The 27,274-nt window shown below is 53.3% G+C and overlaps 1 protein-coding gene across 1 annotated transcript in view; it reads left to right on the forward strand.

Moving 5' to 3' along the window:
- The window catches only part of Camta1 (calmodulin binding transcription activator 1), a 704,439-nt gene that overhangs the window by 625,594 nt on the left and 51,571 nt on the right, over positions 1–27,274 (forward strand). Inside the window, exon 11 of the mRNA XM_013034731.1 lies at positions 4,912–5,046. Within this exon, the coding sequence (XP_012890185.1) occupies positions 4,912–5,046 (135 nt within the window). The remainder of the gene's footprint in view (positions 1–4,911; positions 5,047–27,274) is intronic.

The following is a 27,274-nucleotide window of genomic DNA, read 5'->3' on the forward strand; positions in this document are numbered from 1 at the left end:
GCAGAGCACCCCTCTCTCCCCCAGGCCTTCAGCACCTTGCCTGGTTTGGCGTCCCTGTCTAGTCCTGTCCTTGGCCTCCGGCTGTCACTGCCCCCCAGTGGCCTCTGTGAGGGTTGGGCTGGCATCTTTTCTTGGTCGCCATTATGTCCCCAGGGCTATCAAAGCACCTGGCATGACCAGAGGGTCCTGGGGGGGAGGGGGAGGGGGACGGGGGTGGGGTGGGGATAGTCTGTGAAGCTCCCTGGGAGCTCTCTGCTCCCCGGGCTAGAGTTGGAGGAACCCCACTGCATGGCTTGTCTCCTGCACTGTTCAGCTGCTGGGTGAAGATCAGGAGAGGCAGAAAGCCGCAGCGAGGAGGCAAGCGTGGCTAAGGGAAGAGGGACCGACCTCATGCTAGCTAGGAGAGGGGCAGGAGGGAGGAAGAGGAATCAAGGCTCCAGAGCATGAGCAGAAATGGCCTCCAAATTCCATGTGGGCCTCTCCTATGTGCGCAGCCCCTGCCCCGGTGTCTTCCTATCATGCTCCGCCCCCAGCATGAAAGCCAGAGCCCACAGCAAGCCTCCCCTTTCGGCCTCGCTCCAAAGCCTGGCCTCCCCAGCTCAGCCTCTTCCAGCTCCAGCGACCTCCCCCAGCAGGCCCTGTCCACACCAGCCACAAGGCCCTCCCAGGCCCCTGTGCCCCGGGAGGCCCCGCCGGGCCTGGATGGCTGCCAGCCTAGATGCCAGCCCAGGCTGGGTCGGTCACCACAGCATGGCAAAAAGGGCAGCGTGTTATTAAACTGTCTGCTTATCGCCTGCCGTTGGAAGGGGACTCGCCCGGCCTATAAATAGATGCCACTTCCTGTGCCCGCTTCTGGCTGGCTGGAGACCCAGACCCTGAGTCAGTTACCTGACAAGGGGCCTGCCTCTGTGCATTCTGCACACACGCCCTGCAGGTCAGGGCCTGGAGGATTCTGGGAGCTGGAGCTGCCCACTCCTAGGGAACCCCCAGTTAGCCAGGTCCCACCTTTGTGACTTTAGCTTGAAGGTTGGCCTCTATGGCCCTCGGCTTCTGTTTTCTTATATACTTCCTTCCAGATGCATGAGAGAATGAATGAATGAATGAATGAATGGAGAAGGCTCAGGGAGCATCTGGCTCTGTGCTGGGTGAATGAGGCTTCGCGCTTGCTTCCGCAGGGGAGGGTGGGGAGTGGGAAGCAGGGCTGTTGGAACTCAGGAGGCCGTGGGCTGGTCCCACCGCACTTCTGCTCCCTTAACTAGGCAAGGCAGTAGGCAACGCAGAGCCTCTGCTTGGCCACCTTCTCCCCCAGGCATCCATCCTCCTCCGTGTCACTGAGGTGGGGCCCTCTGAGTGTCCTTAACTCCATTCATTTGAGACCAGAGTTTCAGACCCTAGGCTGAAACTCCAGGAGTTCCACATGCCAGGGCTGGCCCTTTGCCCCCTACCTAGAGAGACATGGGGAGGCAGAGAAAAGAAATTCAGTACATGGTGGCCACAGGAAGACAGCACTTTGTACATCGTCAGCCATCTTCCCTGAGCGGGGGGGGGGGTGCCATAAGTGAAATGCAGAGATTAGAGGTGTGCAGTCACAGCCCCAGTCACTAATGCCGTGCTGGTAGCCAGAGGTGGCTTCAGCCATGCTCTGGACTGGCCAGGCTGGGAAGGCCTTGTTACAGTGCATCTGGAATTGTCACTGGCATCCGGCAGGTTGCCCACTTTCCACGTCTTTGTGTCATTCTCTCTTGCAAGAGGGAATGGCTGGGGCATTCCAAATGGAGGCTGGGAGGCCTGGCATTTATCCTGCCTTTACTTCATTTGGGGCCCAAGTAAGTAGTCAGTGCTTCTCAGAAAAAAAGGAGATCATAAGCACCTGTGACTTCATTCATTCATTCATTCCTCACTTTCTGAACCCTTTTTTTAGTATTTTCTGCTCGTCACGTACTGGCAAGTGCCTCGAATGAGGCAAAGAATAAGATTCAGCCCCTAACTGGGGTTCCTGAACCCTAAGATCTCCCAACTCCAGACAGATCGGGCCATGGAAAGCAACTCCTGTCCTTCAAGTTGATTACCGCCTGCCAGACATTTCATCTTTGTTCTGGTGCTTGAAGGAAAGCTTGAAGGCACAGCCAGACAGGTCTTAGCAAGAGGCAGGGCTCAGAGACTGTTGCGTGTAAGCCAGGCCAGGCATGATGCAGGAAGAGGGGGTACAAATGGTCACTGCCTGCCAGCCTGGCCACCGACCCACCTGATTGGGCAAAATGACCTCTGCTGATGCCCAGGCAATCCCCGCACCGTCACTGGAAGGAGGAGACATGTGCAGAGTGTCTGGCTCCTACAGGACTCCTTGGTTGCTCCAGGGTTCACAGAGAGCCTGCCACTGAGAGCCTGCCTCACACTGAGCTATGAGGGGCAGGAAGCAGGAGAAGATAGAGAAATCTATGGGTGGGGGGAAGATGGCTGACCAGCAAGCTCCATCCCGGCTTCCTGGGAGAGCCCCAAAGGCCAATAACAAAAGACACTCAAAATGTGTTAAAGTGGCTCACTCAACCAAGACTTATTGGGCTGGGAATGTGGCTTAGCAGTCGAGTGCTTGCTTCGCATGCATGAAGCCTTAGGTTTGATTCCTCAGTACCACATAAACAGAAAAAGCTGGAAGTGGTGCTGTGGCTCAAGTAGTAGAGTGCTAGCCTTGAGCACAGAAAAGCTCAGGAACAGTGCCCAGACCCTAAGTTCAAGCTCCACAACTGGCCAAAAAAAAGACTTATTGAAGGGTCAGAACCCAACTCACAGCAGTGACCTTGACAACCAGACAGGAAGGGGCTAACAGTATATGCCATTGTTTCATGGTAGAAGAAGGGAAGAGAGAGTTTCCTTCAGATAGATGCTGAGACATACCACCAATGGGGCTGATGAATGGTGGAATGGGCTGCCAGTCATAGGAAGGGTGGGAGAAAGCCTCCACTCCAAGCAGAGGACAAAGGAAATGGGAAGGCCTTGAGGCAGGAAGAGGTTTGGTGCATTGGAGGAGTTCAAAGTCAGCTGACTGACTGCTTGGTAGAACAGGAACCTTTGAACTTGGTGAGGTTGGAGGAGATGGTAGGGACTACAACAAATCAGGCCCCACCTCCTCAGTGATGGGAAGGAATCTGATTTACTTTTATTCACAATGAGAAGCCATGCATGTGAAACAAGAGAGTGACCTCTTCTAAACTATGAATCTACAGAGGTGATTTTGGGAGAATGGGCCGTGGGAAGGAAGAACAGGAGCAAGAAAGCCATGGGAAGAGGGCGGAGGGGCAATCTTTAGTGAGTTAAGGAAGATGGCACCTTGGGCAATTTACTGCACTGGTTCCCCATGAGAGGTGTTTCAGGATGGTCTCCATCCCATCCCAGTAGGAATGGTACCAGGTGTTGCATGAGTCCAGGAGAGAGATGGCCACAGCGTGGGCAAGGGCAGAAGCAGAAGAGACAGAGAACACATGGAGTCGGACTCGGATGGGTGGAACAACTAGAATGCCAGTTAAAGAAGCCTGAGGGGGTGGGGCTGGTTCCCAGGACACCACGACAGCCCCCTGCACTGCATCCTGGGAAGACAGGAATTCTGGGAGGATCTGGGCTTGTGCTGATGCTGGCACGTAGTGGAAGGTCTGCTGTGGGCCGGGTCCTGAGCTAGGCCGGAACACCTGGCTTCCAAGGAGGGGGGGAACAGCTCCTCTATGCCAGCTGAGATGCAGCCATGGTGGGAACCCGTGGGGAGTGTGCTGCCAGCCCTTCCTTCCTGTGGGTAGTGCAGGCAGACCTCCAGGGGACGCGAGTAACCACGAGCTTGGCTGTCTGCCTGGGCCACGAGCAGAGCCACGGGAGGCTCTGAACTCAGTGTGTGTGTGTGTGTGTGTGTCCCCAGAGAGGCACCGCAGGAGGCCCTGTCACCAGAGCCACAGGCCCTGTGGGTTCGGGCTGTGGCCAGAATGGGATGTGCAGGAGAAAACTCACAGGTCCCCAGTGACTACTGGCTGCCGACATCCTACCTGGCTGGACAGAGGCCATGAGCCAGTGAGTGAGATTTCCCATCGGCAGTGAGATAGAGCTGCAGAGGTCCTCCGAGGGAGGCCAGCACTGGGCCCAGTCCCCAGGAGCAGCTGACTTGGATGGCTTCCCTATGCTCGTAAACATCTGAAAGCCCGGAGCCCAAACAGTAACGTGATCCCCGTGTGTCCTCCCTGGAAATCCGGCCTGGGAGGCCCTGGGCGTGGGTTCCAGAAAAGTAGCAGAGAGAACACATAATCTGGTGCCTACCAGGGGAGGAGGGCTGGTGGCTTGGGGCAGGGGGCTATGCTCACCTAGGATAGTTCATGGGTCATCTTTTTTTGGGGGGGAGGGGACACAAGCGAGTCCCAAGATCCTAACAGAGGTGGCCGAGTGGCAGCCACCACCCCAGAGTTAAAGCACACCTCTGCCACCGCCAGCTGGCTTTCCTAGAGCAACGAATGAGCTCTGCAAGGGTCTTGCTTCTAAAACGCCACCTGGGCATTGGAGGGAGGTGCAGACTCCAAGCTGGCATCCCCAGCTCAAGTGCCCAGGGTCCGTGGCCTTCTGAGATAGTACATCAAGTGAGTCAGAACAGAAATTCCATCAAAAAGCCCCCGAGTACCACCAGGGTTGAGTGGGGTGGGACTAGTGCCGTCAGTCAGATGGGGTGGGGGGATTGTTCATTCCCTCCTTTAGCCCATCTAGCCCTGATCCTGCCCTCCCAGGGAGATTACACGTTCCTGCTAAATCGAGGAGGGGTGGCAGGCAGAGAAGTTGATGGGCCTTGAGGAAGGAGAGGGCCAGGCGGGGGGTTAGGAGAGCTGGAGGCTGTCGGCTCTCACTCACCCTGAATCTGACTTCTCTCTTTTTTTTCCCTTTCAGCCCACGACACGGGTCTGGTGACCCTACAAGTTGCCTTCAACAACCAGATCATCTCCAACTCGGTGGTGTTTGAGTACAAAGCTCGGGCTCTGCCCACACTCCCTTCCTCCCAGCACGACTGGCTGTCCTTGGACGGTAAGGACCACATCTGGTCAGCTGGCCAGGCATGGAGGGGCGGGGACACCTGGCACACACAAGATAGGAACTGAAAAGAAGCTCTGAGAGAGGGCGGGAGAGGGTGTTAGCGTTGGCCATGGGAGCCAGCACACATCAGGCAGTGCGCACAGACATTGTGGTCTGGCCGGCCAATGGTCAGACTCCAGCGAGGCCTTTCCCTGGGACAGAATGCAGCGTGTAGGCCTGACTAGCACTGTCACTCACCGAGGTATGTGATGGTTAGATAAACTGAGAGTCCTTTTATGGACCAAACCCAAGTGGCAAGGTCCAGGGGGGACCTTGTATTTCCACCAGGGGGCAAGGACTCCTGGAAGCATCAGCAAGCTCCAGGGGTCTTAGGAATGACAGCCACGTGTGAGGCTGGGAACTCCCGGGGGGGTTCAGAGACTCGGACAGCCAGGCTGTGTCCAGGGCGTCGGCCTTTTCCAGGGCCTTGCTAGTCAGATTGTCTCCCATCAAGCCCCTGCCCACCACAGCCTCTGAGACAAAGCCAGGCTGATGACTGTGGCTGAGTGCACCTCAGAGGGGGCCACAGCATTGGCTGTGGGGTTGTGAGTGGCAACCGTGTTCAGACACTGCAGCGTCACAGCGTGTCCCCCAGGCTGTGTGGACACTAGGGTCAGAGGCTGTCTTCCTCCAGCTGGGTGTGTCTCATGATGCCCCAGAGCTGGTGAGACCTGGGGGAGGGGGGCAGAAGCCAGCCTGGCTTATGCTTAGGGAACACAGTGGGAGGATGGCTGACTATGATCTTGGTATGGGGGACCATCGAGGTGACCGTGGGGACCCGTAGTGGCTCTGTGGAGTCTGGCTGAGCTGGGCCTGGGCCTGGGTAAGGTCAGTGCCCCTCCACCAGCCACAGCAGCCCTCCTGTTGAACGTCGTCCACTGGGCAGCTTTCCACAGCCTCAGCTTTCTCCCAGACTTGGCCACGATGACAACAGGGTGCCTGGCACCCGTCCTGGCCGGTGCACCCACAGGAGCGAGTCCCAGAGGTGGTACGGGGTCAGCAGGCTCTGCACCCTGGCAGTGCCGCCTTGGCAGTGCCGCTCAGGCCGGGGCCAGCCAGAGCTTGGGGCGCTGACCCGGGGGATGTAACGGAGAAGGGCAGGGTGGCCAAGGGCTCCTGTTCAGGAAATCCGGTTTCACTGTTGCAGAACCAGCGAGGAAGGGAGCAGGGAGCTCCGCGGGGCCCGGGGGAGGTAGCGGGATGCGTGCAGGACCCGCCTCGGGGAAGGGGCGGCTGCAGAACACAGAGGCCCAGCCCGGCAGCCCGTTGGCACACAGGACACAGGAAATACACCTCGGGAGCCAGCTGCACCCAGGGGTGCTGCGGGGACGCCCCGCCCGCCGCCAGGGCCCCCGCAGGACCCCTGCGCGCCCCACCTGGCGGGGAGCAGCGCCGAGCTCCCCGATTCACCCACCCCGGCCCGGCTGCCGGCTTCTCCCGGCCGGGCGGCTGCAGCGCCCCGACCGGCTGCGAACTCGGGGTCCGGGCCGGTGCTGGGGTGAGCCCTTCCCGCCCCCCCGTTCCCCCCTCCCTCCGCAGCTGGGGGGGCGCCCAGGCGCGTTCTCCTTCCCAGCTCGCCGACTCGCTGCGCGCGCAGCTGTGGGGGGAGGGGCGCGCGGGGGAGGGGACTGCGGCGCGGCGGGGGGGGGTGCGCGCTCACACTCACACGCGCGCCCACGCGAGCGCGCACGCGCCCAGCCGGCGCGCAGCCGCAATGCGGGGCTCTTAGCGCAAAGCGGGCGGCCCAGGCTCCCGCGGGGCTGCGGGGCTGCGGGGCGACGCGCCGCCCCGTGCCGCAGCACGGCGGGGGGTTGGAGGAGCGTGTCCCCCGCCCCCGGCTTGCAGAGGCACCGCGAGGCCCTGGAACCGGGGTCCCCACCCCGGGGTCCGGGGGCGCCGTCTGCCGCTCCCTCGCCCGGCGCGGGAGGTCCTGTCTCCGGGGTTCAACCCTGGATCTGTGTGCGGGGAGCCCGGGCTGGGGGGCTGGGGCCGCCGCGGCCGTGACCGCGACCGGGCCTGGGTCCCTCCCGAGTCCCAGTCCGGATCCCCGCGTCTCAGTCCCCGCGTCTCAGCCCGCGCCCCTCTCCCGCAGGCAGGGAGGGGTGGGATGGACGGGCATCGGTGGACGGTCACGACACTGACACCGGCACCCCCAGTTCCCGGAGCCTTAGCCTCGGCCCCGCTCAGGCCTCCAGCCGCGGCTCCCGGCTCCCCGGTGCCCCCATGCACAGTGTGGGGGCTGTCTGTGGAGACTCCCCGCTGCCCGGGGCACTTGTGGATAGTTGTGGCATGAATGCAGGTGTGAGTGAGAGTGCACTAGGGCGGGGAAGCCCCCGGGAAGACAGGCCCTGCCCTGAGACCCGAGCCCCTGCAGGCCAAGAGGTGGTCAGGGAGGCCGGAAAAGGCAGTTGGCTTTGGCCAGGGCTGACTGGGAACTGCCATTTTCACCATTTCTTCCCCAGAGATCCAGGCGCAGAATAGATTTTCCCAGGACCTTACCCCAGGTCGTTTGCACAGGATCCTAGTGGTGGTCTGCTTGGGCTAGCCGTTCACATGTACTTGCATAGAGATCCTCCTCCTCCAGGCCGGAAGTAGGCAGGCAAGGAGGCAGACTGGGGAGACCATCTGAGATGTCCCCAAATCCCAAGCCTACAAGATGACTTTGCTCAGAGGGGTGAACTGTTGGTTTAGACTGTTGTGCTTGAGATGAGAATAGACCCAGACTGGGCCACACTGCATCACTGGAACTCTGGCCAAGGGCGCTGGGACACCTCTAGGTGACCTTGTCCCTGAAAGAGAAGATGAGTGGACTTTGCAGCCCATTCTTGCTCATAGCCTTCGATTCTCCCCGGGGCCAGGCTGAGAAGAGAGCAGGCCCCTTGTTCCCACCTTCTTTGCCCCTTTCTCAGAACCTCAATAAGCTTCTCTGATGACCGGGTCTCCTGCCAGGGTGAGAAGACTGGAGTGAGAGATGCAGTTTTTTTCTGGGCTGGTTCCCCGGGGCAGGCCTCACACCACAGAGGAAAGCAGGAACCCCATTATGGAGAAGTTTGCTTCCTGCAGCAGCCTGAGGACAGGCTGTTTACCAGGCCCAGACCTCTGACCTCAGCTGGGCAGCCTGGCTCTGGGCTCAGGTTTGGGGGAAGACAAAACCTTTCCATGTCTGATGAGGTGAGCTCAGGTGAAAGGCGGATCGTGAAGCTGGGGTAGGTCCTGGCTCAGCCCTGCTCTCTGGGTCGCCTGGCGTCTCTCCTGTGGTCTTGTGGTACCTGCAAGGTAGTGTTAGCAACAGGCTCTGCCCAGCAGGGCTGGGAGACCCCCACACTGATTGAGGGCCCTGGACTCTAGGGATGCCTCCAATCTGAGGACTTGGAGATCCTGGATGGTGTCCAGCAGTGACACTGGCCCCAGGAGGCCTCTAGACCCTTCTTTCTCCCTGGGTGCCATTCCAGGCTCTCTGACGAGGGGACCTGTGGCAGGCTTCCAGACTCTGCACACTCATCCCCACCAGAGCCTGCTGTGAGACCCCAGCATGGGAAAGCGGGGTCCAAGGACCGTATGTTTTCCCCAGATGTTGCCAAGGGAGTTACGGTTTTTGTGCGATTACTGGTATGTTCCCGGCGCTGGGCGCAGATGCAGGGAAGGTGAGCGCTCACAGGACGCTGCGTGCTTGGGAACGACCGGGGACTGCCAGAGCAGGTGCTGGCCAGCTTCAGCTCCTCACATCCACCCACCGGGGACACCCTGTGTCATCATGACCTTGGCAAGGTCACAGAGCATCCTGGTTGACCCCTGGTTGACCCCTTCTGAAGCCCCGGCCTCAGGCTCTGCAATTGTACACTTTCATCCAACCCCTCCCAACTCCCCTGATGGTTCCGTTCCTTCTCAGTAGAACAGCTCCTCCTTCTGGAAAGTTCTGCAAGTGTCCACAGGCTGGCTGTTCTGTCCCTTTGCCTACTCTGTCCCCACCCAGGGCTCTATGCCTGCTACCAGGACACACACAGAGGGCTGCTTCTTGGTCTCTTCCTATCCAGAACTTTCCAACTGCTCACAAGACAGCACGACCCCACGGCTCTCAGGCAACCAGCCTGCCCCAGCACTGCTCTTGATTGCCCTCCGCCCTCCCAGCCCTCCTTCTACAACCTTCCTGACCTCTATGGATAGCCGCGTCCCAGAGCTCCCAGAGTCACCAGGAAACCCCCAGCTACCTCCCTTTCCCACACACCAGCACCAGCCTGCTGCTTTCTCTCCTTAATTTCTCTCATGTTCTTTATTTCTCCCCATCTTCTGCCAGCACCCACACTAATGGCATCCTAACCTGGCTCCTGAACTCCTTCCCCAGGGTTGTTCGTTTTTCCTCCATCCAGGCCTCTGCCATGTGCCAGGGACTGGTGTAGACCCTGGGGAGTCTTGGCCCTTGTGGGGTTTCTATTCCAGTAAGGAGAAAGATAACAACTACATGCATGTGAAAATACCAGAGGCTGCCTGGTGATGATGATTCACGCCTGTCATCCTAGCTACTCAGGAGGCTGAGATCTGAGGATTGTGGTTCCAAGCCAGCCTGGGCAGGAAGGTCCATGAGATTCTGGTGTCCAATTAACCACCAGAAAACTGGAAGTGGTAGAGCACTAGCCTTGAGCAAAATTGCTCAGGGACAGTGCCTGGCCCAGAGTTCAAGACCTACCAGGAAAAAAAAAACCTAGAGTGAAAAATTCAGGCAGAGATGGTGTGGGAGAGACGAATGTTTTCCCTGGGGTGTCAGTGAGCCCCACAAGAAGGTGACTGACAGTGAAGCTGGGGCTGGGTGACAGGAAGAGCATGCCCGATCCAAGCATTCACGAGGAGAAAGTGCCCAAGAGGAAGACAAGCCAGGCTGGAGGCAGCCACAGAGGCCAGAACAGAACACAGCAGAGGGAGGCAGAGGGGGAAGACAAGGAAATGGAGGCCAGTGGTCACCAGGCTGATAGGGGCCTGACGTTCCCAGTCCCACCATGGGAACTGAGTCAATGCGCCCGGGTGTATTCTGAGCAGGGGGGGGACTCTCAGGTGGATGTTTGAGCAGGTGTAGTGTCATGCTCAGAATGAATGCTTACGTCACTTGTGAGGTGAATTCTGGCCCTTGCCCCATACTCTTGCATCAATTTAGGTAAGAAATTTTAGTGGCTCTGATGAAACCGGTAACGTCGTGGGAGACTCTGGCTCTTAGAGACGTGGAAAACTAAATCTAGGGGATCTGCTGCTGATTTGAATGTGGAGGAGGAGAAAGAGGGCAGAATGGGTTGATACGTAGATTTAGACTTTTGAACAACTAGCAGGATGGTGATCCATTTCCTGCTGAGGAGGAGGAGAAAGAGGAAGAGGAGGAAGAAGAAAAGAAGGCATGTCATGGGAGCTTGTAGCTATATCCCACAATTGTGGACCAGTTACAGTAGAACTGAGGTCTCCATTGCCTTCGCAAATCTTGGAGGCCAGGGAGCAAGCAATCTGGAATAGGGGTCATCTAGAAGGATCCATCGCCCAGAAACCCAGAATGAAACCCTCAGTTTTGGGATCTCATTAAAGTCATGGGTCTGCCTGGAAATAACTCCACGAGGGGGTGTGGATAAAGAAGGGACTGCATGGCATACCGTGGACCAGTTCACTGTTGGTATGTCAAGCTGAAGAGCCGCTGGCAGAGGGGCTGATGGACCAACAAGATAGAAAGACCCTGAGGAAGGGCTCCCATGGAGGCTAAGAGGAGAACTGTTTTAAGGACAAGAACTTTGCCAGCCCTGCCCTATGCCAAGAAGAGGGTTGGCCAGAGGAATCACATGCAGGAAGACTGGAAGGGAAGACAAAGCCCTGTGACTGAAGAACTCGGAGAAGCAGCTGCAGAACCCAGACACAGTAATGCAAGGCCGTTTCACACAGGCCCACCATCTGAGGAGCCACCTGGAAATCCTGCTCACACACTTTGCTTATACAGCAGGCTGAAAGGACCCAGGTCCTCCTTCTCTACCTCGTGTCTCTAATGCTGGTATGGCAGACTGCAAGATCTACTGGAGCAAAGAAAGTGCCTTCGGCTGCCCTGAGTGCCAAAGACCCAGGAAGACAGCTCTGGAACCGCTGGATGCTAGCCCTGCTCTCCAACCTCATTCTCAGTCCTAGAGAGACCATAAATTCTGAGAGGTGATAGACCAGGCCTGTGTTTGGCTGGCGTTCTTGGCCCCTCCTAGAATCAGGATCCCGGACTTTATCTCCCTGCAGAAGGGAGATGATGGATCTGTTGAAAAGGTCCTGAGACTGAGATCAACAAAAGCATCAGCAGCAGGGAAAGGAAAGAGGCAGAGATGGGAGGAGGCCTGGCCTGTGGGTCTCTGGAAGGAAGAGTGTCCAGGCACGTCCACGAACAAGATTGAACAGGCACTGCCCACACAGGCCTTCTCCCTGCAGGACTCAAGAGGCAATGTTCGGCCTGTGGCTGGGGCCAGGAGCAAAAGGCCTCTCCTTTAAAAAAAAAAAAAAGTCCTAAAAATACACGTGTCTCTGATGTCTTCTGCACAGCCCAGTGACTTGGGTACCTCTGCAACACCAGAATGTTCTAAATGGCCTTTGGTAGGCACAAGACCAGCTTCCTCCACAGCAGTAGCCTGCCCACACTGCCCACCCATTGTGAGTGCGGAGTTCTTTGAGGCAGAAAGTGAGCGTGGGGATGCCTCATATGCACCACACTTCAGCCAATCACAGGAGGCACTCGTAAAACTCAGCTCAGGGTTGAAATCTTCAGCACACCAAGAAAGCAACTGGAGCTTGAATTCAGGACCTGGGCACTATCCCTGAGCTGTTTCACTCAAGGCTGGCACTCTACCACTTGAGCCACAGCTCTACTTCTGGCTTTTTGATGGTTTATTGGAGATAAACATCTCATGGACTTTCCTTCCAGACTGGCTTTGAACTGCAGTTCTCAGATCTCGGTCTCCTGAGCAGCTAGGATTCTAGGCATGAGCTACTAGTGCCCTAGTTCCCTTCCTCTTTCTTTTGAAAGGAACCTGGGCTCCAGAAGAGAAACCACTTGCTTCAGACCATGAATCAAGGTAGACGTCTCATCCCTTCCAGAAGCTTCCTTCTTTATCCTATAGCCAAACTCACTTGAGCTCTGGAAATCAGGACATAAAGGCAGATGAGAAAGGGCCATGTGGTGTGTTGACTGTCTCTCTACTGAGATGCCCAGGTCACAGCAGGTCCCAAAGCATTCATGTTCAAGGACTCAGACTTCTAACAACCTCCGAGGTTCTTATTGGGTGGGCGAGGACACTCAGACACATGCCGGTGGCCCAGAGACCGTCATACCTGCGGCTCTGTCCCCACTCTCTATCCCTGGCCTCAATGCCACCAGAGTTCTTGCTTCAGTGCTGCCGCCTTGGAGGGGCCCTGGGGCTAGGAGCATGCTCTGTTCCCCTCCCTCTGTCCCAAGAGGAGAGCTGTTTTCCTCCTCCTCCTCCTTCCCCTCCTCCCTCCCTCCTTCCTTCCTTCTTTCTCTCTCTTTCTTTCTTTCTTCACTTTTGTCCTTCTCTCCTCCTCTTCCTCCTCCTCCTCCTCCTTGTTTTCCCATCACACTTGTGTACTCCTCCTCCAGCAAGTCTGCCTTTGCAATCACATCCTCAGTAACCTTAAGTGGAGGGCACCGTGCCAGGTCCTGGGAATCAGTGCAGGTGAGGAGGGGCATCTGAGGACACTGCCTTCACCAAACTCATTGTCTAGTGGAGGAAGATTCTGACCTGACCCCAGCATTCGCAGGGGGCGGGGGGGGGTGCTTCTTGGGGAGGTCTAGGAGAAACTTCCTGAGTTTCCTCAGGAAGATCTATGGTGAGAGCAGTTGATTTCATGACAGGTGAGAGGCGAGAACACGCCAGTAGAGGGGTCTGTATATCTTGGAACTGTGCTGTGTGAGGGAGTCTCGGGGACATGGAGCCAGGGAAGGCAGGGAGGTGAGTGGAACCAGTAGTTCCTGCTGGGGGAGGATGGCAGGGCCAGATGGGCAGGTCTAGGAGTGCTGGCTTTATCTCCAAGAACAGAGATGCCACTGAGGACATGAGGTTTGCTTCTTGAGAAGTATACCTGGCTTCTATGTGAAGAACAGACTGACAGTGAGCCATAGTTGATGTGGGTAGACCAGTTGTCCAGCTGCAAGGAGATGGTGAATCTGGTGGTTCTAGGGGGAAAGGCAGAATTAAGAGATGCTGAGGCAGCAGCATCACTAGCCCTTGTGTAGCTCTGTGTTATTCACCTTGGAGGAGAGTCAGTGATGGGTCAGGCTGAGCTTAAGAGGTGATTGGGGCATCCACAAAAATCTATAACTAAAGAACTTAGCTACAGAGTGTAGCGAAGCAAATGGGCAAGTGAAAGAAGTATGAAAATATCTGCATAGATAGAGGTAGTATTGGATGAAGTGAGTCTGTGGGTGTGGATGAGAGGATAGCCCTAAGGATTTTTGTCTTTAGTGCTCACTGTGCACCAACATCTGACATGGGGGGGGGGCAGAAACACAGGTTCTCGATAACTGTTTCTTCAAGAGATGGATGGATGGATGGATAAACAAATGGCTAAGTGGGCAGGTAAATTAATGTGTGGATAGATGGATGGACAGAGGGATGAGTGAAAGGTCTTTGTGACTACTCTCTTCACTGCCCAAGATTTTAGGCAGCAGCAGTTGATGTACAACTTTACATCAGAAGTGGGCCAAGGAGGTTGTCTAGAACTCACTAGAAACCATTTCTACTGAGGCTTGAACTCAGGGCCTTGTGCTCTGGCTTAGCTTTTACCTTGAATGCTGGCACTTTGCCACTTGGGCCATACTTCCCCCTGTGGTTTTTTGCTGGTTAGTTGTAGATAAGAATTTCTCAGCTGTATTTTCCCAGCTGGCTTTGGACCACAATCCTCAGATCTCAGCCTCCTGAGTAGCTAGGATGACAGGAATGAGCCACTGGTGCCCAGGTTGGCTCACACTTTGTTGACTGCGTCCTGTGGCTGCTGTCAGAGCTTTCCAAGGGCCACCAGTGAGGACAGAACATTTTCCCTTCACTCCCTGCAGTTAGAAGCAGAAGAGAAAGACGTTCTCTTTACTGTGACTCAGACCTAGCCATTTCCCAGCATCAGAAAAGAAGGACGCTCTCTAGCCAAGTCCTTGGCAAATGGCTGCCTGGTTAATGAATGAATGAGTGAATAAATGGGTGGGGTGGGGGTAGAAAAGTCCGTGGCCATGAACACCTCTCCCCCCAGGTAATACTGTGGCAACAAAATACATTAGCATGATGGTCACAGTAACAAGTACCAGCAGGCCTCGTGCTCAGTACTTCCCATTCATGCCTCGTGCTCAACACTTCCCATTCATGATCCTGTTGGAGTCTCAGAACAGCTACCTCCTTGGGGATGTGTGGCCGCAGTCATTGATCTTAGACAGATGCCTATTGGTTATAAACCGTTATGTTAGAAGCAGCCATAGTAGAAGGCAGCCTGTCAATCCACCCATCATTCAGTGGTGACTACCTGTTGGAGCCCCAACCATTTTGAGGAGCACTCTGTTGGAACTGAGGCTTTATTTGCCATATGAGTTTATTTCCTGTGACCATGGCAAAATGCCTGAGGCTTGATACTTCATAAGAAAGAAGTTTATTTAGCTCACAGTTCTAGGGGCTCAAGGGCATGGCGCCAGCATTGGCTCAGCGTTGTCAATCAGAGATGCTCAGAGTCCAGTTTTTATTGCTGCTCCATTGTGTGGCCATCCAGAGTCAACTGAGTCATGTGTGAGACACAGTCCTCACTCAAAGTCATGTGGTTGGTCTTTCTGTCATGGTCAGGCCTCACCCTAACCATATCCAGTATAGTTAGCCACTTCCCTAGATTGTATTGTTGGACAGCGCTGACACAAGACCCTCAAGAAAGGAAAGACATTCTGGTCAGACCAGACATGCTGAGCTTTTGCTGGGTTTTTTTGTTTGTTTTTCTGGTGCTGGGGGTTGAACTTTGGGCCTAGGCACTGTCCCTAAGCTTCTTTTGCTCAAGGTTAGCACTATACCATTTGAGCCACAGCACTACTTCTGGGTTTTTGTTTTTAGTAGTTTACTGGAGATAGCCAGCCAGGGTAGGCTTCTAACCGTGATTATCAGATCTCAGCCTCCTGAGTAGTGAGGACCACAGGCATGAGCCACCAATGCCAGACCTGTTTATGGCACAGAAGGACCATTCTTTCTTGTCCTTTTTCCCTTCCTTCCTTCCTTCCTTCCTTCCTTCCTTCCTTCCTTCCTTCCTTCCTTCCTTCCTTTCTACCTTTCTTCCTTCCTGCCTTTGCCACCTCTCTACCTCATCCTAGAAACCAGATTTGGTGTTGTGTGTGTGTGTGTGTGTGTGTGTATGTTGTGTATGTGTTCAGATGTTGCCTATTTTTTTTTTTCTGATCTTGAATTCAGGGCTTTTTGGCTCAAGGCTGGTGCTCTACCACTTCAGCCACAGCTCCACTTCCAAGTTGCCATCGCTGTTGATTTAAAAAATGCTGCCCCCCCCCATGCCGGGCGCTGGTGGCTCACGCCTGTAATCCTAGCTACTCAGGAGGCTGAGATCTGAGGATTGCGGTTCAAAGCCAGCCTGGGCAGGAGAGACCGTGAGACTCCTATCTCCAATAAACCACCAGGAAACTGGAAGTGGTGCTGTGGCTCAAGTGGTAGGGTGTTCGCCTTGAGCTGAAGAGCTGAGGGACAGGCCCAGAGTTCAAGCCCCACGACCGACCAAAAAAAAAAAGTACTGCCCCTCTGACGATCTTGCCTAGCACCGAGAACTTCTTTGATCAGGAAGCATGGTTTAGGTGAATTCCTTGGCTTCTACAGGGAATATCATACGTGGCTTCTGAGTTCCTGGGGCGGAGGTGTGAAATGAACTGGATTACTGGTCAATCTACCTATGTGGAAGATGAAATGAGAAATTCCAGGAGCCCTGACAGCTGAGGCTATTATTCTAATATATTATTTCAATCACTTCTTTAAACTACTCCTATGTGCTGTGGCCCAACTCGAGGCCTGTCTCCACTGCGCACACAGCACCCCTGGCTGGAGCAATGCTCTCTTCAGTGTAGTACTCTCTCTTAGCTGCAGCAGGCTGGTGAACAGTTTCTCCCTCCCTCTTATCCTCCCCTCTGCCCTCCCTCCCCCTCTCCCTCCCCTGAGCTAGGGGAGGCTGGGAGCCTTGGGAAGGCCCCAGAACCAGTGTCCCCTCATCTGTGACAACTTCTTCTCCTAATGCTGAGGGGGAAGGAGATCGTTTGACCTTGAAGATGGAACCCCGCTGGTATAGACCGGGAAAGAGCCTTCCAGCTCAGTCATTCAGTCATTTTCCTTTGGAGAAGCACAGGTGCCGCCTTCAGCCATCTTTTAAGATAGTCATTGTTCAGGGAGCTTTTTGCTTTTTTATTTTTGTTTGTTCTGGGGTTTTTTTGGGGGGGAGGGGAGAGTGCTGGGGTTTGAACTCAAGGCCTTGAACTTGCTAGGCAAGTGCTCTACCATTTGAGCCACACAGCAGCCTTTTTGGCTTTAGATATGTTTAGGACAGGATCTTGAGGCATGTAGAAAGAGAAAGGAAGGAAGGCAGGAAGGAAGGAAGGAAGCTCTCTCTCCTTTCCCCCAACAGCTTATTTTTACTCAGTAGTTGCACACAGATATTCCAATTCCAGAAGTCAGGTTCTGAGTTCAGTGCACCCTTCCACCATCCTCCCTCATCTTTCCCCATCCCATTCCTATCCTCAAGATGCTCTCGTTTTATGTGTGTGACCAAGTTCATTGTGACCTTGGAAGAATCGGCCTAGGTCACCCAACAATAGCTAAAGGTAATAAAAGCAGGTGGCTGCTGCTAATGGCCTGTGTGGCCATGGCACCAGCCTAGAAATGCTGCAGACATGGCCCAAGAGTCAAACTGGATGCATCTGGGCTTTAGAAATGACTGGTGCTCTGTGCATATGTGTGGTATTGGAGCTTGAACTCAGGGCACTGCCCCATGGCTTTTCCACTCAAGGCTGGCACTGTACCACTTGAGCCACAGCTCTACCTCTGGCTTTTTGTTTTCTGTCAGTTATGGGGCTTGAACTCTGGGCCTGGATACTGTCCTTCAGCTCTTTAGCTCAAGGCAAGCACTCTACCACTTGAGCCACAGCACCACTGGTGATTAATTGGAGATAAGAGTCTCATGGATTTTCCTGCCCAAGCTGGCTTTGAACCTCCATCCTCAGATCTCAGCCTCCTAAGTAGCTAGGATTACAGGCATGAGCCACCAGCCCAGGGCATCAATGCATTTTGATGACTGCTCCCCCCCCCAGTCCCTTGGAAAGCAGCAGGGGAGAGCAAGCTCTAAGTGGAGGGTGGAGGGTACAGCTGAGCATCTGAACTCCAAGGCCGCCTACTGCACCAAAGCAGCCTGCCTCCAGGATGGAGCCCAGGGCCTCGTGGATGCTGGGTGATGCTATCCTCTCAGGCCTCCATTTGCAGTGTTTCTCCCCAGTCTGAAAGTGAGTGGTGCTTGTTCACTTGATATTTGATAAAGGTCCACCATTATTCCAAGTCACTTGAAGGCCAGTTAACACAGGAAGATTTTTTTTTTTTTTTTGTCGGTTATGGGGCTTGAACTCTGGGCCTGGGCGCTGTCCTTCAGCTCTTCAGCTCAAGGTGAGCGCTCTACCACTTGAGCTACAGCGCCACTTCTGGTTTTCTGGTGGTTTATTGGAGATAGGAGTCTCACGGTCTCTCCTGCCCAGGCTGGCTTTGAACCGCGATCCTCAGATCTCAGCCTCCTGAGTAGCTAGGATTACAGGCGTGAACCTCCAGCGCCCGGCTAACACAGGAAGATTTTGTTCTCATTCTCAAGACAGAACTGTCCAAGAGACCAGGGTCTCCGTGGTAGAGGAACCCCTGGATGGAGCAGACCTGTCCTCTAGATTATACATCAGTGCCTCCAAAGGGTAGAGTTCAGTGAGAAAGAGAAAAGGGCCATTTTCTCTGGTCCAGGAGGCAGCAGCGTCAAGCAAGGGGCTGACTCCACAGCCAGGGAGCCTATATAGGGAGAGGTTGTAGAAAACTTGACCGGTGTGTCAGAGAGAAAGCAGGGCAGGGTGGGGTGGCTCCTGTGTGTAACACATTTGTGCTTTCCCCAGCCACCTTTTAGCTTTTCTCAGTAATGGCATTTAGCACCTAAAGTGTCTGTAGCATTCCTGAACTCAATCTGTCAGCTGTGCTCCCTCCCCCTCTCCTCCCCTCCTTCTGCCTTGAATGCTTGCTGAGATAGCTTGCATTTAAAATGCACTTGTGCATAATGGGCCTCCCTTTCCCAGTGCTCTTTTGCCTTTGGCAAGGGGCATTACTGCTCCCCTCAAACCCCGCCATGGCGATTCTGAGGCCAGATGCTCGCTTCTTCCCCCAAAGCTGGGAACCAGCCATCCAGCTCTCGTGTTTGTGGCTGGGAGGACAGACATTTCAAAGCAGTTTTCACCTTCAGTGATAAAAGTCTCCTGACTCTAGTCGGATCCCAAGTGAAAAGAAAACATGGTGTCCATTTCGTGAGAAAGCCCGCCCCCCCATTTTCATATGGGCATTTCAGGGTGTGTCTTTCTGATGACAAAGCCTGTTTTCGGTGGTGACTGAGTGAGGTTGACACCCGAACCCTCTTTGAAGGCCCAGCTTGTGGTGTCCCGGCTGCTGGCAAGATCATTGCATCCCCTGGGGACATGGATGCTCTCAGACCTCAAACCTGAGGCTCTCTAAACAACACCCCCAAAGGACTGGGAGGCTGGGGGGGCATGGGGAACAGGGTAGCGTTGGTTTGAAATAAAAGCCAAGAGCCTGGCCGCAAAGGCTACAGGCTTTGCACAGAAGGGCCCGCTAGCCAGCTAAAAGAGATGCCTGAGCTGTGGGAGGTGTGCAGTTTGGGAGTGGTGAGGGTGGGTCTGGTATGCTTAGAGTGTGCTGAAGAGTCTGGGTCTGGGCCTTCTTGCCCCAGCTTCTGAGGAACTAGAGTAGGATTTGGGGAAGCACCTGTCTTCTCTCTGCATGATATTACTGGCCATAGCTGAGCTACCCATCAGCAGCTCCCACAGCTGCCCAGATGTGTTAGAGAAGGCAAGCTCGTTTTAACAGCACAAGAACTAAACCATGGCAGGAAAGGCCCCCACAGAACTGTCGCGAAGGCAGCGGGACTCCAGCGACGCTGACATCCACTTCTGTCTCCTTTGCCCTCACCGAGCACCTGCTGGTCCCCCTGGGCTACGCAATGATGTCCACTGCCCTTTCATTCTAGCTGCATCTCCAGATGTTCCCATCCACTTCCTCCTGTGAGGACCCTGCACCTTGGAGGGGTCGAGCACTGCACCTTCGTGGGGTCCGTGCAGGGCTGCCTGGTGCTCAAGCCCATGGGGTTCTCCGTCCCTACCACGCACTGCCCCCGGAGAGCCAGGCGTTTCTCTGCATGTCCTCCACTTGGATGACACTATTACTTGTATGACACATGATAGCCACACATTTGATGATCCGACCTGTGTGTAAAACTATGGCCCAAAGTGGCAGGGGACAGATGAGTGTGCATACGCCACTAGGGAGAGCAAGTGGAAGGTGGTCGCACCCACTTCTTTGTATCTCTTTCTGCATTTTGTTCATGAAGGGAAGTCTGCACATTGTCAGGCTGGTGGCCAATACATCTCTTTTTTTCTCCAGATCAGGGGTAATGGCTGATTCCTCCCCACCCCCATCATGCATGGTACCAGCTATCTATCTAGTGCTGCATATGAAACCAACCCATTCTTTTTCTTAGTGCTGTGGGCTTGCTGGGTTCATGCAGCTGCTGTCCTGGGGACGATTCATGAGGAATCTAGAATCTTCACACCGAGGCCCAGGGCTCCTGCGGTGTCGGGTCAGGCTGAACGCACACTCTGACCATTTCTATGTGGCCTCAGACTTGGATTGTATAGGACCTTTGAAAGTTATGTTGTGGGCTGGGAAGGTGGCTCAGTGGTAGAGTGCTTGTCTCACATGCATGAGGCCCTGAGTTCGATTCCTCAGCATCACGTAAACAGAAAAAGTCAGAAGTGGTGCTGTGGTTAAGTTGGTAGAGAGCTAGCCTTCAGCTGAAGAGCTGAGAGACAGCGCCCAGGTGCAGAGTTCAAGCAAAATAAATAAATAAATGTTATGTTGAGGGCTGGGGGCCAGCCCCTCATGCCTGTAATCCTAGCTACTCAGGAGCTGAGACCTGAGGGTCCTGGTTCAAAGTGAGCTCAGGCTATGAGACTCTTATCTTCAATTAACCAGGGAAAAAAAAAAAAGCCTGAAGCAGAGCTGTAGCCCAAGTGTAGAGGGCTAATCTTGGGTGCAAAAGCGAAGGAACAATGCTCAGGCCCTGAGTTCAAGCCCCAATCCTGGCATAGGCACGCATGCACATGTGCATGCGTGTGCATGCATGCACATGCACACGTATGTACACACACACACAGAGTTATGTTCAGGCTCTAATCTACCTTCATTTCCAGGGGAGGCTCCTGAAGCACAAGAAGGAAAAGGAGCCTGCCACACAGGTCGTTAGTGTTGGAAATAGACGGCGCTGAGCCCTGGGCAGCTGGAGGCCCAGAGCAAGGACGGGGACAGTACAGCTGGGGCTTTGTGAGGCTGTCAGCAGTGTTTACCTCTGCCCCTCTGCCAGCCGGTCACTGTGATCTTGAAGGAGAACTCCAAATTCAGGAGGCTGCTCTCCAGGACCCCTACCTTCAAGGAAACAGTAGAACAAGCCAGTCTCACCCCCATCCCCCCCCCTCCCCCGTGTTTCACAGTCCTAGAAGCACTAAGCAGAAATAGCCTTCTGACCTCTGCTCTGGGAGCCACTGTCATGTGACTCAGGGCCTCCTTTGTGCCAGTCTTGGCTCCTCAGCAAGTACTCTGGGGTAGAGCTCTGCTCATCCTGATTCTCCCTGGCTCCTCTCCATACCCCACAGAGGGCTGAACAGGAGGACTCGGTGAACAAAGACAGTCCAGTCATCGAGGATTGGCCATGAGGTGCTCCTGACTCCTCCCTGGGCAGCTGTCAATCTTCTCTCTAAACATGTCTCTATTGGACACCTCCTGGAAATGGAATCATGCCATTGTGTGTGCTCTGCTGGCTGGCATCTTTGACTTCCCATGATGCTTTCTGGGTTTACCTGAATGTGGCGTGTACTTTATCCCTTTGTATTACCAAACAAATATGTGCGGACCTCTGTCTACATCTCTCTTGGGGATGAACTAGGAGGGGGACAGCTGCATCATGTGATAGCTGTATGAGTCTCTTCCGAGGGACTGCTAGGTTGTTCTTGAAAGGAGCTATTTTACATTCCCACCAGTGGTGTCTGAGGTTTATACCTTGTCTCCATTCTTGACAGCTCTAATAACTGCCCGTCGCTTTGGTAATCGTCACTTTGTGAGTGTGGTGTCTCGTTGTGGTTTTGATGTCCATTTCCACAGTGGCTTCAACAGCTCACTTTTTCTCATGCCTTTATTGGTCATTTATAGAAAAATTCTATTTAGGTCCATTGTTCATTGAAAAAGTTATTTGCTTTTTTATTTTTATTGGAACTCTAGAGACTCCTTTTATATTCCAGATGCAAGTCAGATAAGTGGTTCACAAGTTTTTTCTCTCTTTTAAGGAATGATGTTCTCACTTCCTGGCGGTGTTTGTTCCTTGAAGCACCGTTGATGAAGTCTAGTTTCTCTACTGTTTCTTTGGCGGGCTGTGCTTTTGATATTGTATTTAAGAAACCAGTGGCATCCAGTGTCATAGAGATTTACTTTCTTTTCTAAGATTTTTTTTCTGTTTTAATTATTATACTTAGATCTTTGCTGCATCGTGAGTTAATTTTTATTTATGGTGTGAGGTAGGGATTCATTTTTCACTCTTTGGCGTGGGCATAGCCAGTGATCCCAGTTCCATTTATTGAAAAGACTATGCTTTCTCCATTTATTACCTTGTCACTTCTTAATCATGTTTTTTTAATGACACCTACTTCACGGTGCCTTAAATATAAATTGTATATTCGCCTCGCACTTATTTTAAAATCGTCATTTGTTGGAGCAGAATTCAGTTTATTGTTCTATTATTGGAAGCTTTTATTGGAAGGTGGTTGATACGTGCAGAAACATGCTTAATTTCTTATCGGTCAAGTGAGGTTAAACTGTGCTGCAGGCTCAATCTCAGTGATTTGTGACTTATGCTACATGTCCAGTGCTTCTCGGAAGGGATGGCTTTGCCCATGATTTTCTTTCAGTGACGTGGGCTGGTAGAACTCATTATACAAACAAGCTTTCATTATCACCACAGCTGAGGAAAAGACCTTGGTGGGTGGGTCATTGGCTCTTTAAGTTTCTCCATTAATGCATTGTTTCTCTGTCCGGAAGAAAATCATGTGGTCGCATCTAACTTCAGAATGTTCAGGTCGTGCTGGGCTTGATGGCTCATGCCTGTAATGAGAGGTAGAGTGAGACACCATCTTAACCAATAGCTGGGCATAATGGCATGCGCCTGTTATCCCAGTTATGTGGAAAGCAATAAATAGAAAGCTCACTGTTCAGGCTAGCTCAGGAATAAGTGCTGGACCCTGTTACGAAAATGACTAGTGGCTAGGAATGTGGCCTAGTGGTAGAGTGCTTGCCCATAGCATGCATGAAGCCCTGGGTTCGATTCCTCAGTACCACATAAACAGAAAGAGCTGGAAGTGGTGCTGGGGCTCATGTGGTAGAGTGCTAGCCTTGGGCAAATGAAGCTCAGGGACAGTGCCCAGGCCTGGAGTTCAAGCCCTAGAACTGGCAAAAATAAAAAAGAAAGAAAAATGACTAAAGCAAAATGGGTTAGTGCATGGCTCAAATGGTAGAGTACCTGCCTGGACCAAATGCAAGGCCCTGAGTTCAAACTCCAGTATTGAAAAATAGAGAGAGGGTCTAGGCTACTGCAAAATACTCCCGTAAGGATGACTAACATAGACATTACCACCTATTTCCTTTGAAGGATCTGAATGAAATCAGCTAATTGAGCCTTTCTGTTGTGCATTTCAAATTTTAAATAATTGTTGTATGAAGGTTTCATTGTAGACATTTCCAGATTATTCTATTAAACAGGTGGTTTCTAAAAAATGGTAAAAAGTTAGCCAGGTGGGGCTGGGAAGGTGGCTCAGTGGTAGCGTGCTTGCCTTGCATGCTTGAGGTCCTGGGTTCGATTTCTTAGCACCACATAAGCAAAAAGAAAAAAAGCTGGAAGTGGTGTTGTGGCTCAAGTGGTAGAGCGCTAGCCTTGAGCTGAAAAGCTGAAGGACAGCGCCCAGGCCCAGAGTTCAGGACCTACAACTGGACATCCCCCCTCCCCCTGCCAAAAAAAAAAAAAAGTTAGCCAGGTGCTCGTGGCTCATGCCTGTAATCCTAGTTATACAGGAGGCTGAGATCTGAGGATCTCAATTCCAAACCACCCCAGGCAGGAATGTCTGTGGAAGTCTTATCTCCAGTTAACCACCAAAAAGCTGGAAGAGGAGCTCAAGTGGTAGAGCGCTAGAGTGCCAGGTTTAAATAAAAAAGCTAGGGGAAAGTCCCCAGTTCCTGAGTTCAAATTCTAGGACTGGTGCATGTACTTATGTGTACACATGCACACACACTTATACACCTATACACCCACCATGTAGGTGCTTGGAATGGGCTGGATTGAGTGCAGGTTTGAAACTAGAAATCCAAAGCTGCTACTTACTGGCTGGATTGCATGGAGTAAGTTGTCTGACGTCTTGAAGCCTTTGGATTATCCTCCCTACAATGTCCTGCTTGCAGGACAACAGCAGCCATAAATGGCCGCCGCAGCATGCCCAGTGGGCCTCCAACAGGCATTCAAAAAACCATAGTTGCCTCCTTTTACCCCTGCAACACCTCCTACCCTCATGGCCGAGACAAAACACTGGATCTGCTTTAAAGGAGGACAACTGCACTTCTTCTGGGTCCTGCCAAGTGGAATCATGACTGAGGAAAACATTTTTTTCTCTACTAAAAAAAAAAAATAAGCCAGGCGCCGGTGGCTCATGCCTGTAATCCTGGCTACTCAGGAGGCTGAGATCTGAGGATCACAGTTCAAAGCCAGCCCAAGCAGGAAAGTCCATGAGACTCTCCTCTCCAGTAAACCATCAGAAAACCAGAAGTGGCACTATGGCTCAAGTGGTAGAGCACTCTCCTTGAACTGAAGAGCTAAGGGACAGCGCCTAGGCCCAGAGTTCAAGCCCTACAACCAACACACAACCAACAAAAAAAGCCACAGGTATACTTAAAGTCTCATAAGACTCAGTGTAATCATTTGCTGGGTTCATATGCGTGCCTTACCTTTTCATCTTATAACTTTGAAGAGAGGAACACACTCAAATACACACCTGCAAAGAACAACCACCAGCAGGAGTTCCATTCTAGCGTGTCATAAGAACTCTGAGCTGGCCGCAGAAGTGTCCAGCTCACTCCACTGTGGCCCCAGCCAGCTTTTTGCAAGAACCAAGGAGGGTTCTTGCTCCACAGATGCTGGAGACCCAAGAAGTACCTTCCAGAAGGAGAATCATCCCAGCTGAGGACATTCTCATAGATGACAGTACAGGCTGCTGAGCCCAGCCCCAGACAAGAAGCTTAAGCCGATGCCTCCTGTGCTGTAGCAGCCATCTGTCTGCATGCCCAGAAGCCATGGGGCTGCTGGGAGAAGGGGAGGGTGCCCTGGGTTTCTGCTGGGAGATGCCCAGGGCTGACCTCTGCCTCGGAAAAACAACACAAGACGATAAAACAAGCTTTCCCACCAGAGAGAAAGGAAAAGACCAGAGGGTCCAGGAACCTGCCTGAACCTGGATCATCCTGAGTTCCCTGGCACATTAGGGTGATAGGGTCAAGCGTGGTCCCTCAAGTGTTCCCTGTTAGTCTCTGCTGCTTGCAATCCATCCAGCAACCATGAGCTGAGTGCACATGTGCCAGGGCAAGTCAGATTTTATTCCTCTTCTTAAGAAAAAAAATCAGGCTGAGCTTGGAACCAGTGGCTCATGCCTGTAATATATTGAGGTCTAAGGATTGTGATTCAAAGACAGTCCAGGCAGGAAAATGAGACTCTTCTAATTAGCCATTAAAAAAAAAAAGCCAGAAGTGAAGCTGTGGCTGCTTATGTGGCGGAGCACTAGCCTTGAGCACAAAAGCTCAGGGACGGTGCCCAGGGCCTGAGATCAAGCTCGAACACACACACACACACACACACACACACACACACACACACACACACACACACACTTCAGGCTTTCTCTTAACTATTAACAACTTTCTTCTTTAAGACACTTATGATTGTGTGATACTGATAGGGAAAATTGCATGGGTCCTGATATGCCTCTCAATGAGTTCTTATAAATGAAAAGCAATGCTCAGTTCAAGACCAGAACATTACCAGAAGCCCAGAAGGCCCCTGCTTCCTGACCTGTTGGCACTCACCACCACCAACCCATCCCAAAGCAGCCTGACTTAGTGAAGACAGCAACCCCAGCTAGCTTTTATCGAGTGTTCATTATGGCACTGGGCAACCAGTATGAGCACTTTGTCTCTATCCATTGGTTGATTTAATTCTCCCCACCAAAGGCAGGCATAGAGAGTAGAGCACACAGTAGCAGAACCTGACTTTAAACGTGCAATATCCTCCAAAGTCAGGGTGTCCTTGACTATCACTCCTGCTCTGCTTCCCCTGGAAACGATGTCTAGGGAAATTGTGTGCTGTAACTCCAGTACCAACTCTGCTCCGCACTCATTGCCCAGAGTGTTAGGGGAGGCCAGAGAGGGTCTCAGTAAGTGGATAGGAGTTCTCCTTCACGTGAACGGGGGGCGGTGTACAAGCTGAACTGGGAAGTGGCAGGGGGCTGGTGTGGTGACTACAGGGTAGCAGGCACATGCAGGTCAGAGTGTGAATTATATCCAGGTCTTCTGACTGCCAGAGCAGGCTTTGGGCCAGAAGGCCTTGCTCATGTGCAGAGGGGGTGGGGGGGGTGGCCAGCCCCCAAGTGATGACCTACTTGTTTCCCTTCCTGGTGTGGTCATAGGTGTCCTTCACTTGGCCTCTAACCAACGATTATCAGTTATATGGCTATTTGTGTTTGGGTTGAGTCAGAAGCTCCCACCCCATCTTTTTGTTTTGTGTTTTTGTACTGATCTTAGGGCTTGAACTCAGGGCCTCGGCACTGTCCCTGAGATATGTCTGTTTGTCTGTCTGTCTTCTCTCTCTATCTCGGCTGGCACTCTACCACTCCAGACACAGATCCACTGTGTTTAATTGGAGATAAGAATCACAATTTCCTGCAAGAGTCACAATTTCCTGCCACGATCCTCACATCTCAGCCTCCTGAGCAGCTAAGTTTTCAGGCATGAAACCCAGCGCCTGGCCTCATCTTCATCATCGAGACTAACTTTAATCCAGGTGGCAGAAAGGAGACCAGCTTTTTTCCATCTGCTCCTTCTTCTAAATGTGTGTACCAGTACTGGGGCTTGAACTCAGGGCCTGGGTCTAGTGGCCCTCCCTGCCCCCATTGAAGGCTAGTGCTCTACCATTTGAGCCACAGTTCTATTTCCAGCTTTATGCTGAAAGGTAATAGGAGGTGAGAGTCTCATGGACTTTCCTGCCCAGACTGGCTTTGATCCTCAGATTTCAGCCTCTTGAGTAGCTAGGATTACAGGCGGAAGGCTCAGCGCCTGGCTAGAGACGATCCTTTTTGAAGATAGCTGACAATAGGAAGCGGAAAGACAAAAGATGACCTCGTGGGAAGTCTTGGGGAGTAACTTGGTGGTAGCGATCTCTTGGGGGGCCCGGGCCGGCCGCGGCGAGCCTGGTGGAGAGCCCTGACCCGCATTCGTGGCAGGAGGCAAGGGGGCCCTGCGTGAACGCACCCAAGGGCGCAAAGCCTGCGCAGCAGCAACTTTCGGACGCCCAGGTTCGATGGGGGCGAGGGGGGAGGGGCCGGAGGCTCTCTTGCTCCAGCCTACGCCGCCGAAATGGGGAATCCTGCACGCGCCCCAATTCCCAGCGTGCCTCTGTCCACAGTCCCGGCCCGGCCACGCTCAGCTCCACCCTGGCCGACGCCCGGGAGGAACCCCGTGACGGCTCGGCGCCCCGGGCGCTGCTCGCG

Source organism: Dipodomys ordii, unplaced genomic scaffold, assembly GCF_000151885.1.
Source record: "Dipodomys ordii isolate 6190 unplaced genomic scaffold, Dord_2.0 Scaffold6, whole genome shotgun sequence".
NCBI classification, from domain to species: domain Eukaryota; kingdom Metazoa; phylum Chordata; class Mammalia; order Rodentia; family Heteromyidae; genus Dipodomys; species Dipodomys ordii.